The 14,850-nt window shown below is 36.2% G+C and overlaps 1 protein-coding gene across 3 annotated transcripts in view; it reads right to left on the reverse strand.

Moving 5' to 3' along the window:
- The window catches only part of DHX36 (DEAH-box helicase 36), a 50,930-nt gene that overhangs the window by 23,938 nt on the left and 12,142 nt on the right, over window positions 1–14,850 (reverse strand). For all 3 annotated transcript variants that reach the window (XM_016942201.4, XM_001147527.7, XM_001147599.7), the window contains exons 4-11: window positions 14,163–14,201; window positions 12,221–12,391; window positions 8,784–8,863; window positions 7,659–7,733; window positions 7,371–7,537; window positions 5,896–5,977; window positions 1,042–1,182; window positions 648–750 (exon numbers count right to left, since the gene is read on the reverse strand). In XM_016942201.4, the coding sequence (XP_016797690.1) occupies window positions 648–750; window positions 1,042–1,182; window positions 5,896–5,977; window positions 7,371–7,537; window positions 7,659–7,733; window positions 8,784–8,863; window positions 12,221–12,391; window positions 14,163–14,201 (858 nt within the window). The remainder of the gene's footprint in view (window positions 1–647; window positions 751–1,041; window positions 1,183–5,895; window positions 5,978–7,370; window positions 7,538–7,658; window positions 7,734–8,783; window positions 8,864–12,220; window positions 12,392–14,162; window positions 14,202–14,850) is intronic.

Raw genomic sequence — 14,850 nt, forward strand, 5'->3', positions numbered from 1 at the left:
ATTACAAAGGATCACATCAACAAAATGCAGTAACAGTAAAATTGTGTGCACACTGAAGTCTCCATTAAAATTATATTAGCTCAGGATAATTTTCGTTAATAATTAAAAGTATATAAGCTTTTTTTTTAAAATTATTGTTTTTGAGAGAGTCTTGCTCTGTCACCCAGGATGGAGTACAATGGCATGATCTCGGATCACTGCAGCATCTGCCTCCTGGGTTCAAGTGATTCTCATGCTCGGCCTCCCAAGTAGCTGGGATTACAGGCCTGTGTCACCACGCCCAGCGAATTTTTGTATTTTTAGTAGAGACAGGGTTTTGCCACATTGGCCAGGCTGGTCTCGAACTCCTGGCCTCAAGTGATCCACCTGCCTTGGCCTCCCAGAGTGCTGGGATTACAGGCATGAGCCACTGCATCCAGCTAAGCTCACTTTTAAAAAATGAGATTTATAATCCATATATTTGTTTAGTCTTTTCTTCAAACAGGTCAAATGCCTAAATCTTTTGCTACTATGAGATGATTTCTAGTATCAAAAGTAATTTCTTCCAGTCTGTTTCATAAGCATTTAAGAAAACTGTATTTTTCATGGCCTTGATACGTTAATAAAATTAAAATTATGTTAACTGAGGAAAGAAAAATAAAACTAACCTCTTCTTCCAAAACAATGTATCGGATGAGGGCAACAATCAAATTCAGATCAACTTTATCATCCTCCATCATTTCTATAACATCTACAGTACTTGCAGAATACCTATCAAAGTTAAACACAAAGTCATGAAATACTTAATCAAGTTTTCTGTTAACTTGCTATAAAAGCTTAAAATTAACTCAATCTGCAAATGGAGGAACATAATCTACAGATCGGAGAGAATTACTGGGGTAATTACTGCTTAAAAGTCAAATCAGCACAATATTTAGCTCGAATAAGAGACTCACAATGCTCTCCTTTAAGTACGTACAGATTCAAGAAGATGCCCCCAAGCCTCTGGCTTTTTGTTTTATTTAGCCACTGATTTCTCACCTTCAGACAAAATAAACTTACCTTCTTCGCAGTTCCCTTACATAATCTCGCCAACGTTCTTTATATATTGCTTCTTTTTCTTCTTTTTCTTGTCTATTTACATGCCCTTGCATGAAACCCCTCTTAAACTGGGATCTGTGTTCTTTTTGTTCTGGAACATACCTAAAATAAAAACATTCTTGAATATCTTCACTTTTTTGAAACTCTAGTTTTAGCTAAAATCTGTGACATTTTATATTTAGGATTTTCAAAAAGAATTCTAAAGAACATTTTCATTATGCTTTCAAGTGAATGCTAGCTAAAATATCAGTTTGTGTTCATTAACTTATAAAACCTGATATTTTGGATAAAAATCATTCTTCTTTATTGAAGTATATAAACCTATAGATCATTTTTAGTAGTCAAAAATTTAGAAAAAGACTAAAGTAAGTAACTTTTACCTTCTATTTTAAGTTTGCTTTAGAACAAAAGTTAATATTAATGTTAAGTCCAAACCTGACTGCACATAAGAATTGAATCCCTCAGAGAGCTTGTAAAATACAGACTCCTAAATCCCATCCCTGATGATTTGGATTTGGTAGGTATGCCTTGGGTCTGTTAATCTAAGAATTTTAATTAGTGCCTGCAGGAGATTCAGATAGTGCATCCAGATCTACAGACCCACGCTAGAGAACTATTTAACTCTGCTCAGTCACACAGTTGTAGTTAATGGCAGATCCAGAATCAGTATTCAAGTCTCTCATATGTCAATTGAGTGCTGTACTATGATTCTACTACCATCCTGTAGTGATTGCTAAAACCATAGAGGGCGCATCTGGACAATAATTCTACCTATCATTGTCAGTCCTGCGAGGCACGAGGTGGGAAAAGACAAAAATGAACCCACACTTTAACCTCAAGGCGTCTCTGAGCTCAACTAGAGGATAGCATCTAGATGGAGTGGGGGAGGGGCTGGAGCATGGACTCCCAAGTCAGAATATCCTTCCTCTGCTACTGACTAGCTGTGTAACCTTAGACAAGGCATTAAACATCTGGCCTTTAGTTATCTTATTTGAGAGATTAATGTTTGTAACAGTACTGGCATGAGATTTTTAAAAATGTGATAAAGTAAAAAAAAAAAAAAAAAAAAAGTGATAAAGCCTCATGTATAGCAGATACCCAGAAAGTGTTAATCCCCTCCCCTATTCAGTACCTGTGACCCAGAATTCCCCTAAGTCTTCGATACATACAGAGGCACCTACCTGAGGTACGGCAACCTGAGACACAGATTGGTCCTAGTCAGCAGGATGCACCCACAGTCGGCTCCCTTCCCAGAAATTGCAAAACAGAGGTAACCTTCAATCCTCCCACCTCCAATCACAACCCTCCACATCATCTTGCCCTGTTCTTGTTCTGGTCATTGTATTTTCTTTGCTACCTCCCTTCTGTGCAGCTCTTCTTCTGGGAAGGGGACACCAGGAACTTCTGATGAAAATCTCTAACCAAGGACAACCCTCATTCAACTCTCCTCTTAGAGCTGATGAGCAGATGGCAAATGCACAGATACCATGTTTTTGCTTCAAAAGACTGCTTGGCTACAATTCCATATGCATTCCCTGACATCCAGGGAGCTTAAGAAAGCAAGTTTCCATCAGGTGCCTTCAGATTATTGATCCTCAAAACTTTGTTTTCATTGTTGCCAAGCAGTTGCCTCTTATTTTCCTGGCAAGCAATTGCTAAATGTGCCATGATAGGATGTGGGACACATGGTAAAAAGTGGAAATGAAGAGGGAGTGTACAGAAAATTTATGGCCACTGATGATAAAATCAGGACATGGAAGACCATTGCATGCTGTCTCTCTGAGGCTTTTAGTATGTTCTACCTTCTCTGATATATACATTTCCCTCTTTCCTACTTTGACTTCCACTGCTTTCCTAACTTGCCCAGTCTCTACCTAATATACATAAAACCTAATTTCCAATATACTCTTCACTTCCCTTAGACTTTATATATAATAGCTTATGTGTCTCCCTGTCTACAAATAAATTCTGAGAGCATATACCAAGTCTCTCCTTGCTTAATGCTCAGACCCTAGCACAGTGCAAGGCATAGAGTAAAGCTTAATAAATACTTGTGAAATAAATGTCTGGTCAAAACTCAGCAGATTTTTCTTCATGTAAAAATGGTTGTAGGACCTTTGCTCTCACCTTCCACTCTCACTTCCTGGTTTTCTTAAGAGAACTTTAGAGTTTTGAAAAATCTCATCCCAAGTGTTTCTACATCTATCCCCCAATCCCCTTTTTTTTGAAACGGGGTCTCCCTTTGTCACCTAGGCTGGAGTGCAGTGTTGTGATCTCCACTCACTGCAATCTCTGCCTCCCAGGCTCAAGAAATCCTCCCACCTCAGCGTCCTGAGTAGCTGGGACTATAAGCGCATGGCATCACACCCAGCTGATTTTTGTATTTTTTGTAGAGACGGGGTTTCACCACATTGCCCAGACTGGTCTTGAACTGCTGGGCTCAAGCGATCTGCCCCGCCTCTGCCTACCAAAGCATTGGGATTACAGACATGAGCCACCATGCCTGGCTACCCTTTTTTTCATTCAGATTTACCGTAGGTCAGGCACTGTGCTATGTACTAGTTACTAAAATAAACAAGACAAAATCCTGGACCCCGAAAAGTTTGAAATCTAGTGCAAGAGGCAAATATAGAGATACACTATACAACAAATAACATAAGGGTTATAAGAGATATGATACAAGTGGTATAGGAATACAGATGAGAAAGAACTAAAGGTCGGGCGCGGTGGCTCACACCTGTAATCCGAGCACTTTGGGAGGCCGAGGTGGGCGGATCATGAGGTCAAGAGATCGAGACCATCCTGGCCAACATGGTGAAACCCCATCTCTACTAAAAATGCAAAAATTAGCTGGGCATGGTGGCGTGCACCTGTAGTCCCAGCTACTCGGGAGGCTGAGGCAGGAGAATTGCTTGAACCTGGGAGGCGGAGGTTGCAGTGAGCAGAGATCACGCCACTGCACTCCAGCATGGCGACAGAATGAGACTGTCTCAAAAAAAAAAAAAAACAGAAAGAAAGAAAGAATTCAAGTCTGTGAGAGGTACTAGGGAAGGCTTAACGAGCAATGAAGCTGGGATTTTTCTTATATAATCAATAGTTTACACATGAAAGGATGGAGAAGATGGCATATAAAGGTCTAAGAGGAAGAAAAACGTAACAGGGCAAATTCATGAATGAGAGGGCATGGCATGCTAAATACACTATTATGGAATGGTATACTCAGCACAAACAGGCCACAGGACACATGACTGGGAAATGAGGCTAGAAAAGAAGACGGGGACACACTGTAAAGGGCCTTGGAATGACCAGCTAAGGAATTTGAACCTGATCCTATCGGGCTGTGCTTCTCAGGCTTTTTCCCATCAAAGAATACAAATACAATTCTACACAAGCTCCTGGAGAAGTCTGCTAGCAGCAAAAGGCCAGTGGTCAGAATGCTGGGGGAATCAGTAACTTGGGCATACCAGTTGAGGTGCTCTGTTATAGCCATGGCAAACCAAAAAAGGTTCTCAACAGTTTGTTAAAGAGATATCACATATGCAAGGAGCTTGCCCAGGAGAAGAAAGCTCACATGAACAAATTGTTTTTAGGAAAATATATGGCAGCAATCCTAAGAGTGAAGAACATAGTACCAAAAGAGGAACTATTGTATTAGCACAGGGGAGATAGTAAGGACCTTAGCAAAGAAATAAAAATGAGAAGGCATGTTCAAGAAGAAAGTTCCCAGAGTTTGTGTGTGTTTGAAGACAGTACAAAATGACTTGGATTAACTTGGTTACTCACTGTGTAAAACAGTTGCCATACCCTGGTACATAACTGCCTGATACACACTAACTTTTTGATTTATAGGTCAGAAAACTAAGTGGAGGATAATTATTAACCATTATAAAGTACGCTGGGCAAGACACATTGTTTTATTTTTTTGGTGGGAGAATATAAGATAATGATTTAGGCTTGAGAAATGTTAGGTTCAAGGCATCTGTGGTACTAGAATACTATTGAGCAGAAAGCCAGTTCGAAGATCAGGAGAAGCTTCAGTTCTGAAGCTATACTACTGAAAGCTGTGAAAATACAGAACTACAGTCAGGGATATAAACAGGTTTGCACAGTGAAAACATAAATGATTGAGAAGACTGGGGGAAATTATATTTAAAGGTTCGGCAATGGAAGCCAACAAAGGAAAGTGAAAATCAGGCAGGAGAACCAGCAAAAGGGTTCAAACACTAAAGACAAAGGTTCCCAAACTTTGCTGCCCAGGAATCTTCAAAAAAACACTGACACCAGCCAGGCGTGGTGGCTCACACCTGTAATCCCAGGACTTTGGGATGCTGAGGCAGGCAAATCACTTGAGGTCAGGAGTTTGAGACCAGCCTGGCCAACACGGTGAAACTAGTTTCTACTAAAAATACAAAAATTAGCTGGGCATGGTGGCACACACCTGTAATCCCAGTTACTTGGGAGGCTGAGGTGGGAGAATCACTTCAACCTGGAAGGCGGAGGTTGCCATGAGCGGAGATAGCTCCACTGCACTCTAGGCTAGGCGACAGAGAGAGACTCTGTCTCAATTAAAAAAAACCACGGATGCCTGGTTACTACCTCAGACACTGTAATGTAATTTAGGTAGGGAGTATAAATCAGGCATCTGGATTTTAAAAAGCTCCAGGCAATTTTAATGTGCAGCCAAGTGTGGCTAATTCCCAGAAAAATGTTTTACAAGGAAATAGTCAATGATGGGTTTCTGAGACTAAAGTTCGACATGAGAAAAGTGATATATTAGTACTTTCTAATGTTTTTTATTTCCTAATGTTTACTTACCTTATTTTTTCAATTACATCTTCCAAAAGATATTCCACAACCGGAAAGGTAAAACCAGGTATATGTATCATTGGACAGTTACCTATTACGGCAGACAAAATATAAGCATAAATTTGTACTCAAATGTTAAAAACATTAATATACTGTAAATAGGACAATGACTCTATTACTTACTATTAATTCCAGAAAATGGTCCTATAGCTTTTACAATTCTACCCTATTTTTCCACATCTACTTTAATAAAAAACAGCAGTCTAGTCTTCACTCAATACCATTTTACTGCTACCAAACTGTACACACATCTCACAGTTCTACAAAATAACACAGAATATCAAAGAATAGAGTTTTAAGCTGAACTCAAAATCCATTAGTTAGAAGTCTATTTTCTCTTCATCATTAACCCAGATGGTGCCATAATAGAATATCCAGAATATCAAAGTTTTACTGAATTCTAGATAAGCATTACTACTTGTAGCACCCGGAATTAGCGGAGAAAGGTAATCAAAACAAAACCTAAACAAATAGATTGTTACTATTTCAAAATTACTAATAAAAAAATCACTTCGGTACTGTTATTTAAATGCTCTTTACATTTCATAACAAGCGAAACAAGCAGTACACACTGTAAAAAGCAAACATCACATCAGAGGTCAAAATACCTAAGTAGGTATCACTGCTCTACCCATGATGTGCACACATTTGAGCAAAGTACTCAATGTTAGTTCTAGAAATCTCATTTAAAAATAACAATAATAACACCTACCCCAACTAATCTTACATGGTTTTCAGTATTAACTGGGATGTATTTTAAAGGACTTTTAAAAAGCTGATGACAAGAACATTTATTAAACATAAATATATTACATTGTAATTCCCTCCCTTTCCCCCTCCTTCCTTCACAAGTATAAGCAGGAAAGACAGTGAGGATTAATTTTAAAAGAATGTGCTTTTGCAGCTGGTCCAATCTAGCTTCAGCTTGGGAAACCTACTTAACTGCTCTGAGGCTGCTTTCTCATCTGTAAAAATGTGAATGATAATAGCACCTACCTCATAAAGTGTTATAAAGACTAAGGAAGACAAAGTGGCAAATATACTACCTGGAACATTGAAGGTGTTCCATAAGTGGTCACTAGCAGTATTAGCAGCAAACTGCCACCCTAACCTGTGATAAAAGCCACAGAAAAATGACAGAAAGAAGTTTATAAAATTATGCAAATCTGTGGTTTGACTTCAATGATGCCATCTTAATTGTGTGGTGGTAGCAACAAGAAACTACCTGTCCTCACTATGAGAGATGATGCCACCATTTAAAAATAGACCCAATTGTCTAATCCATGAAACTGGAGGGTAGAATAATATTAAAATAAAATTAATAGCTAGACATTCATTTTGACTACTCTTTACCTAGTACCATATTAATTTTTTTAATTTTTTCTAGTACCTTTTCTAATGTAATAACGATACATTTTACTCACCAAAATATTCTGAAAACTTTTCTGCATTCAATGTTGCACTCATCAATATTACTTTCAAGTCAGATCGAAAATTGAGAAGGTCTTTAACAACAGTCATTAAAACATCTGACTGCAGATTTCTTTCATGGATTTCATCAAGTACGATATGACTAACACTGGACAAATACCTAAGGCAGAAGTGTGAAGTACAAAATTTTAAAACCATTTTTCTTTAACAACTAGTAAAATCCAATTTAATAATTACATCTTTTGATAATACTTATATTTCCTTAATTGAAACATACTCACGGGTCTGACTGGAGCCACTGAAGGATGATTCCTGTTGTACAGTATAAGATAGAACCCTGTTTCCTTGGCAACCGACTGTGAATGAAAGACATGAATTAATAAGCCTTGGTTTTCTCTTCTAATAATTAACTACCACAAAGGTTTATATCTTCAATTTTAGAAATGCTTTCAGTTTTAATGAAAAGCTTCACACTTAATTTTTTACTTATAAGAACACCTACCACAATGGGGTAATGGGAAATACTTCAAGTTCATTATACATTATCTTTGCTGTCATTGATATAATGTTAATTTCTTTTAAAAGATACGACCATTCACATTCAGACAACAACTGAATTACTTATGGGGCCTAAATATTTGGTTCGTAATTGGAAAGCTCATTTGAAAAGGCAAATGTGTCAGGCATGGTGGCTCAGGCTTGTAATCCCAACACTTTGAGGCCAAGATGGGAGGGTTGCTTGAGCCCAGGAGCTCAAGACCAGCCTGGGCAACACAGCGAGATCCAGGCTCGAAAAGTAAAAAAATTAGCCAGTTGTGGTGGTGTCCGCCAGTAGGCCCAGCTACTTGAGAGGCTGAGGTGGGAGGACTGCTTAAGCACAGGAGTCTTCGGCTGCAGTGAGTTGACTGCACCACTGCACTTCAGCCAGAGCAACAGAGTGAGAACCTATCTCTAAAAAACATTAAGTAAATTAAAACATAAAAAGGCAAATGGAGTCCTAAGCTCCAGAAAAGGACCAACTATGTACTGCACAGTGGAGTTGGATAGGGGGTTAAGATATCAAAATCAATAAAAAGTCAGTTGGAAGTATATGGAGGTGGTACTGAAAGGTATAGAACACAATCTTTTCAGAGAGAGTAATGGTCTACTAATCTACGTCCAGGAAAAATGTTTATTTTTCTAATCATTCCAAATATAAAAGCATCATTTTAAAAAGGCAATACAAGTCTGATGTGGGGTTAAAAGATAAATTTGTGGCAGCAAGCCATCTACGCTGCAGTTACTTTAAATGGTAATTGTAATAGTAATAACCATCACAAAAATGGGGAAAATATCCTTTCTTTTGAATCTCCAGCTTCAAAGTTTCACTAAAATCTGCCTGTATATAAGAAGTGAACATTTCTTACCTCTGGAGACGAATTTGATATCCAGTACTATTACCACTGCCACAAGACTCTGCCCTTTCTGCAGCTACTCTTTCCGCAACCTTTAATTCAAATAAAACATAAAGAGAATATAATTTCCTTTAGAACAAATATCCTGAATGTCCATGAAAATCTAGGACTGTTGAAAAATTGTTCTTCAGATTTCTAAATGAGTTAAAAAAATAGATATTAAAATCTGAGGTATCTAAAACAGTGTGTGCCTCTCTTAAGAGCTGTTTATTTTTCATTTCCTCTTATAAAGTCTTTTAAGGCCAAGTTCTCTCATCACCAGTTTCAAAGTGCCTTTCTATAGCATCCTCTCATTAATTTATACTTTTCTGGTCTTTTCTAAGAGTTGTAAATCAAGATCTAAACTTGTAGAAGTTATGTGTAATTTGAAAGTAATTACATATTGATACTCTTCCCTTGTGTTTTTGTTTGTGGTAGGGACTGGTGTTGAATTTCTAGTTCTTGGTCATGTTTTGAAAGTTATGACTGCCAAAAATAAGATTTGGAAAGATGAAATGTTATAATCTAATACTGATTTGTATAACTAAAAGTAACCAACAGTTAATTCTGTGACAGAACAGTGATAATAAGGTATTAGAAATAGAAAATGGCATAATTTGTAAGAAATAATACTTTACAAGTAAAACGTTCCAATAAGTATATCTAGTATACACTGACAGACCACATTAACCTGTCTACTCAAATTCCATCAGATGGTGGAAAAAAGAAGAGAAAAATTACCTACTTAGCATTTCTTCCTACTATCAGCATATACAGTAACTGCTATATATTAGTGAAAATATTTAAGTCTAGCTACAAAAGTGTGTTATGACAAAAGTGGTTTATTTTTCACCATTCTGTAATTTTATGCAATTTCCTGGAATATAGTCCCCATAAAAGGGTGAAGACTACCTAAAACTGAAACTACTAGAAGAAAACCTAGGGAAAAACTCCTTTGGACATTGGTCTAGGCAAAGAATTTATGACTAAGACCTCAAAAGCACAGGCGACAAAAATAAAAATAGACAAATGGGAATTAACTAAGAAGTTTCTACACAACAAAAGAAATAATCAACAGAGTAAACAGATAATTTCCAGAACGGAAGAAAATATGTGCAAACTATTCATCCAGCAGTGGACAAATACCCAGTATATACAAGAAACTCAAACAACAACAATAAAAGACAAATCATCCCCTTAAAAGGAGGGCAAAAGACAAGAACAGACATTTTTCAAAAGAAGATATACAAATGACTAACAGGTATATGAAAAATGCACAACATCACTAATCATCAGAGAAATGCAAATTAAAACCACAATGAGACATCATCTTACCCCAGTCAAAATGGCTACTATTAAAGAGTCAAAAAATAATAGATCTTGGCCAGGACATGGATAAAAGAGAACTCTTACATACTGTTGGTAGGAATGCAAATTAGCACAGCCTCTATAGAAAACAGTATGGAGATTGCTCAAAGAACTAAAAATAGAGCTATCATTTGATCCAGCAATCCCACTGCTGGGTTTCTACCCAAAGGAAAAGAAATCAATGTGTCAAAAAAAAAAAAAACCTGTCTTGCATGTTTATCACAGTACTATTCATAACAGTAAAGATATGGAATCAATCTAAGTGCTCATCAATGGATGACTGGATAAGGAAAATGTGGTGTATATATATACCACAATGGAATACTATTTAGCTGTAAGAGTGAAATCATGTCGAAATAGACACAAAAAGACAAAATATCATATTTCACATAAGTGGGTGCTAAAAACCAGGTATATGTGGACATAGAGTGTGGAATGGCAAACGATGGAGACTCAGAAGAGAAGACAGGAGGAGGACAGATGATGAGAAATTACTTAATGGGTACAATGTATATGATGTGGGTGATGGACAACCTAGAAGCTCTCACTTAACCACTACACAACCTATGCATGTAACAAAATTGCACTTGTATCCCATAAATTTACACACTTCTTTTTAAAAAGGGGTGAAGTCTACTGCTCTTTCTTTATAGTACTTCTTAGAAACCAAAGCTTAAAACATATACTGTATTTACTGCCAAGTGCTGTCATAATTGGTAATGTTTTTAACCACAGATTCTATATTAAATGACTTAGACATGTGATAAACAGCACTGCCATAAAACCAAAGACAAACACAAATCTTTATAATTTATACACAGAATTATATAGCATAAATAAATTCGCTATGCACACTGAAATATGACAAGAAACCCCAAACACCTTTAAAAAATATATAACTCACATATTTAACTAGGTCATCTAACTAAAAACGACGACGACAACAAAATCAATGTACAGGCTGGGTATTCCTTAGCCAAAATGATCAGGACCAGAAATGTTTCCGGTTTTTATTTTGGAATATGTGCATTATACTTGCCCTTGTTAAACATCCCAAATCTGAAAATCCAAAATGTGAAATGCTCTAGTGAGCATTTCCATTTTGCTACTCAAACAGTTCTGGATTTGGGAGCATTCTGGATTTCGTATAGTCAACCTGAACTAACAGTTAGTTATAAACTGTTACTTAAGTATGCCTTCCCAAAATTTTGGACTTGACAAACCAGAAACAATACCTTATTTTTCCTCATAAATTTCCTCTTACTGAGTAGCTGCATTCAAAAATGACTGACTATGGCCGGACACAGAGGCTTATGCCTGTAATCCCAGCACTCTGGGAGGCTGAAGTGGGCAGATTGCTTGAGCCCAGTAGTTCGAGACCAGCATGGGCAACATGGCAAAACCCCATCTCTACAAAAAATACAAATATTAGCCAGGTATGGTAGCACATGCCTATAGTACCACCTACTTGGGGGGCGGAGGCAGGAGGATCACTTGAACCCTAGAGGTTGAGGCTGCACTGAGCCGTGTTATCACCACTGCACTCCAGCTTAAGTGACAAAATAAGACCCTGTCTCAAAAAATAAATAAATAAATCACTGACTACAGAAATGCAGCTTAAAAAAAAAAACAAGGTTTCCCACTTTCACCACCATTCAGTGTATTTACATACTCAAAAAATGACAGAAGTAAAAAAAAAAATTAAATAAACCAAGTAGTAAAATTTAAAGAATCAAATGATGGAGATTATTTGAAGCTTGTAATCAATTCTATAAATATTTTATCTATTTCATTCTTGTGAACACATACTGAAATTTGCCTGGATATAAATTTTATCTTGAATTCATAAATATCTATTATCTGTTAAGAGAGAGGTTACTCAATTTTTTGGGCTTTATTATTAAACATGTTAAGCAACTATTTGCTTTCACAGTCACCAATCCTAAGCCTAATTAAGAATCACTCCACACCTTCAGAATCAGTAGGTTCTAGCAAGATTACTTTTAAAAAGACAATTTTTAATAAGTTAAGAGATTACTTACTGAAATGGCACTAATTCTTCTTGGCTGAGTACAAACTATCCTGCAAGCAGATCCTTTTCCTCTTTCAATGTAGTTATCCAAAATGAACTGAGTAACTTGAGTGGTTTTGCCACAACCAGTTTCACCACTTATTACTGTTACCTGATGGTTATCAATTAAATTTACCAATTCCTATTTCAAAAGGGAAAATAAAGAATATCACATGTTGACTAAGTCTGAAAAAAGATATTAATCAAAATTCGACCAAACTGAAGATAGTTATTTTTAACAAACATATTAATGCTTTCTAAATTTTGCCATATCCAATACTGGCAGTTTGGATATCTGGATCTACCAACCTGCAAGAGATAAGTGCACCAAATTATAAAGAACAAAGCCAAAGCACTGTTAAAGAAAAACATATTGACATAAACAAGAAGAGACAGCTTATAAGTTCCATGGAGAAGAATTAAAATAATGTTGATATGTGGGGCTACTGAGTACAGAAGCAAACTCCTGGCCTAAACAACTATTGAGGACATTACAAATTTATATAATTCACAAATATGGCTTTGTCTGCAGAACAAGTTTTGTATGCCATTTTAGGAGCAAGGAAGAGAATATTGTATTTTAAAATTACTTCCTTTCAAATAATTAAAATAAAGTCATTGAATATCTAAACCAAAGCTATCTAGAAAACCTCATATTTGGGTTTCATTCTTCCTCAAAATTGTATACATTAATATTTTTAATAATAATATTCACTGTATAAACGAAGTCATCTTACTACCTCAAAGGGATGTTAGGGATTATTTTTATGTATAAAACAATTTAACTTGAAAACCTACCTTTTAAAAATTCCCCACTTAGGCCGGGCATGGTGGCTCATGCCTATAATCCCAGCACTTTGGGAGGCTGAGGTAGGCGGATCATGAGGTCAGGAGATTGAGACCATCCTGGCCAACATGGTGAAACCCCATCTCTACTAAAAACACAAAAATTAGCTGGGCGTGGTGGGTGCCTGTAACCCCAGCTACTCGGGAAGCTGAGGCAGGAGGATCGCTTGAACCCGGGAGTCGGGAGTTTGCAGTAAGCCGAGATTGCGCCACTGCACTCCAGCCTGGCGACAGAGCAAGACTCCCTCTCAAAAAAAAAAAAATATATATATATATGTATATATGTATATACACATATATATATTCCCCACTTATTCTAACACATTATACATACATAGATGTGTATATATCAGAAAAAGTTTTAAGTTTGAACACTGAAATTATAGCTGGTAAATACTGAGAAGTGAAATGTGATTCATCCAATCAGAAGTTTATTTACTGGAAGTCTTTAGAATGCCAGGCACTGTTCTGAGTCAGGAGACACAGAGTGAACAAAACAAATCCTATCCTCAAGAACTTACACTGGCCTGGGAGGGGAAGACAAACAGATGTCAGGTGGTAACAAGTGCTATGAAAAGTAAAAAATAAAGTAAAATAAAATAAAATAAGGTTGAGAAAACAGAGAAGGATGAGAGATCCTATTATTCTACATAGGGTAATCATATGTTAAGATATAGTGTAATAAATTAAAATTAACTGTATTTTTAGTAGTACTTTTTTTGTACATTGATTTTAATTAATACAATAATTTGTACATTATTTTTAACTGAAGTATTTGGTCTTGACTTAACTGCAAGGTATTTATCCAAACTAACTTATAGGAGGAAATTTTACTTTTTAAATTTCAAAGATTTCAATTATGGACAAAAACAGGAGCAAACATGAGGAAAATTGTTTATGAACCTTTTTTTCTTTTTGTTCTTAATTCAAAAGAATAAAATTAACTTCCAATACTATCCTGTAAAAGAAAGTTCATTAATTTACATTTTTTCTTGATAGAGAGCTTTAAAAAAAAATTGTGTATTTAATTTGCAAATCAAATTAAATAGTGGAAAAAAGCACTTTACCTTTTGCATTCCATACGAAGGCAGCTTTTCTCTGAAATGCTGAAATTTAAAAAAAGTTTTAAATTTTCACAGAAGATATGTAATCAAATTATAATCATGGTATTTAGGATACATCACAGGGTAAATTCGCTAGAATCCGAAAGTATTTTTATTATCTCATGGCTTGTGTAAAAACATTATAAAGAATAATTTACCAATTCCTTTTATGTCTGAAACATTCAAAACCAGAACTCCATTACATCCAGCAAAATAGAGACAATGCTTTAAGTCAGTGGCAGTAAAATGAAATCGAATCTGTCCTCTAACAGTATTCTAATGATTGCTAAATTACTTTCACTATTTTTCAATATGTTTTACATATTCATCTTAGATTTGATTTCTATATTATGTTTTTCCCACCCAACAGTGCACTATTTACTAATACATTAAGTACTGGAGCAGATTCAAAAATTTCAGGATATACTTGCCTTTCAGTGTAAGAGAAAACTTAAAACAAGTAATATCTGCAGTCAGAAAATCTGGTACTGCCATTTTAGAGCTGTGATCTCAGTTAAGTCAAACTTAAAGTATGAATGCCTCAAAGATTTTATCTCATACGGTTGCCCCAAGATCTAAATGAAAAACCTTTATATAAAAAGCAAATACCAGTTTCTGAAACATATAAGCTACTCAATGAATTTCAAATGTG

This window comes from Pan troglodytes, chromosome 2, assembly GCF_028858775.2.
Source record: "Pan troglodytes isolate AG18354 chromosome 2, NHGRI_mPanTro3-v2.0_pri, whole genome shotgun sequence".
Taxonomy (NCBI): Eukaryota; Metazoa; Chordata; class Mammalia; order Primates; family Hominidae; genus Pan; species Pan troglodytes.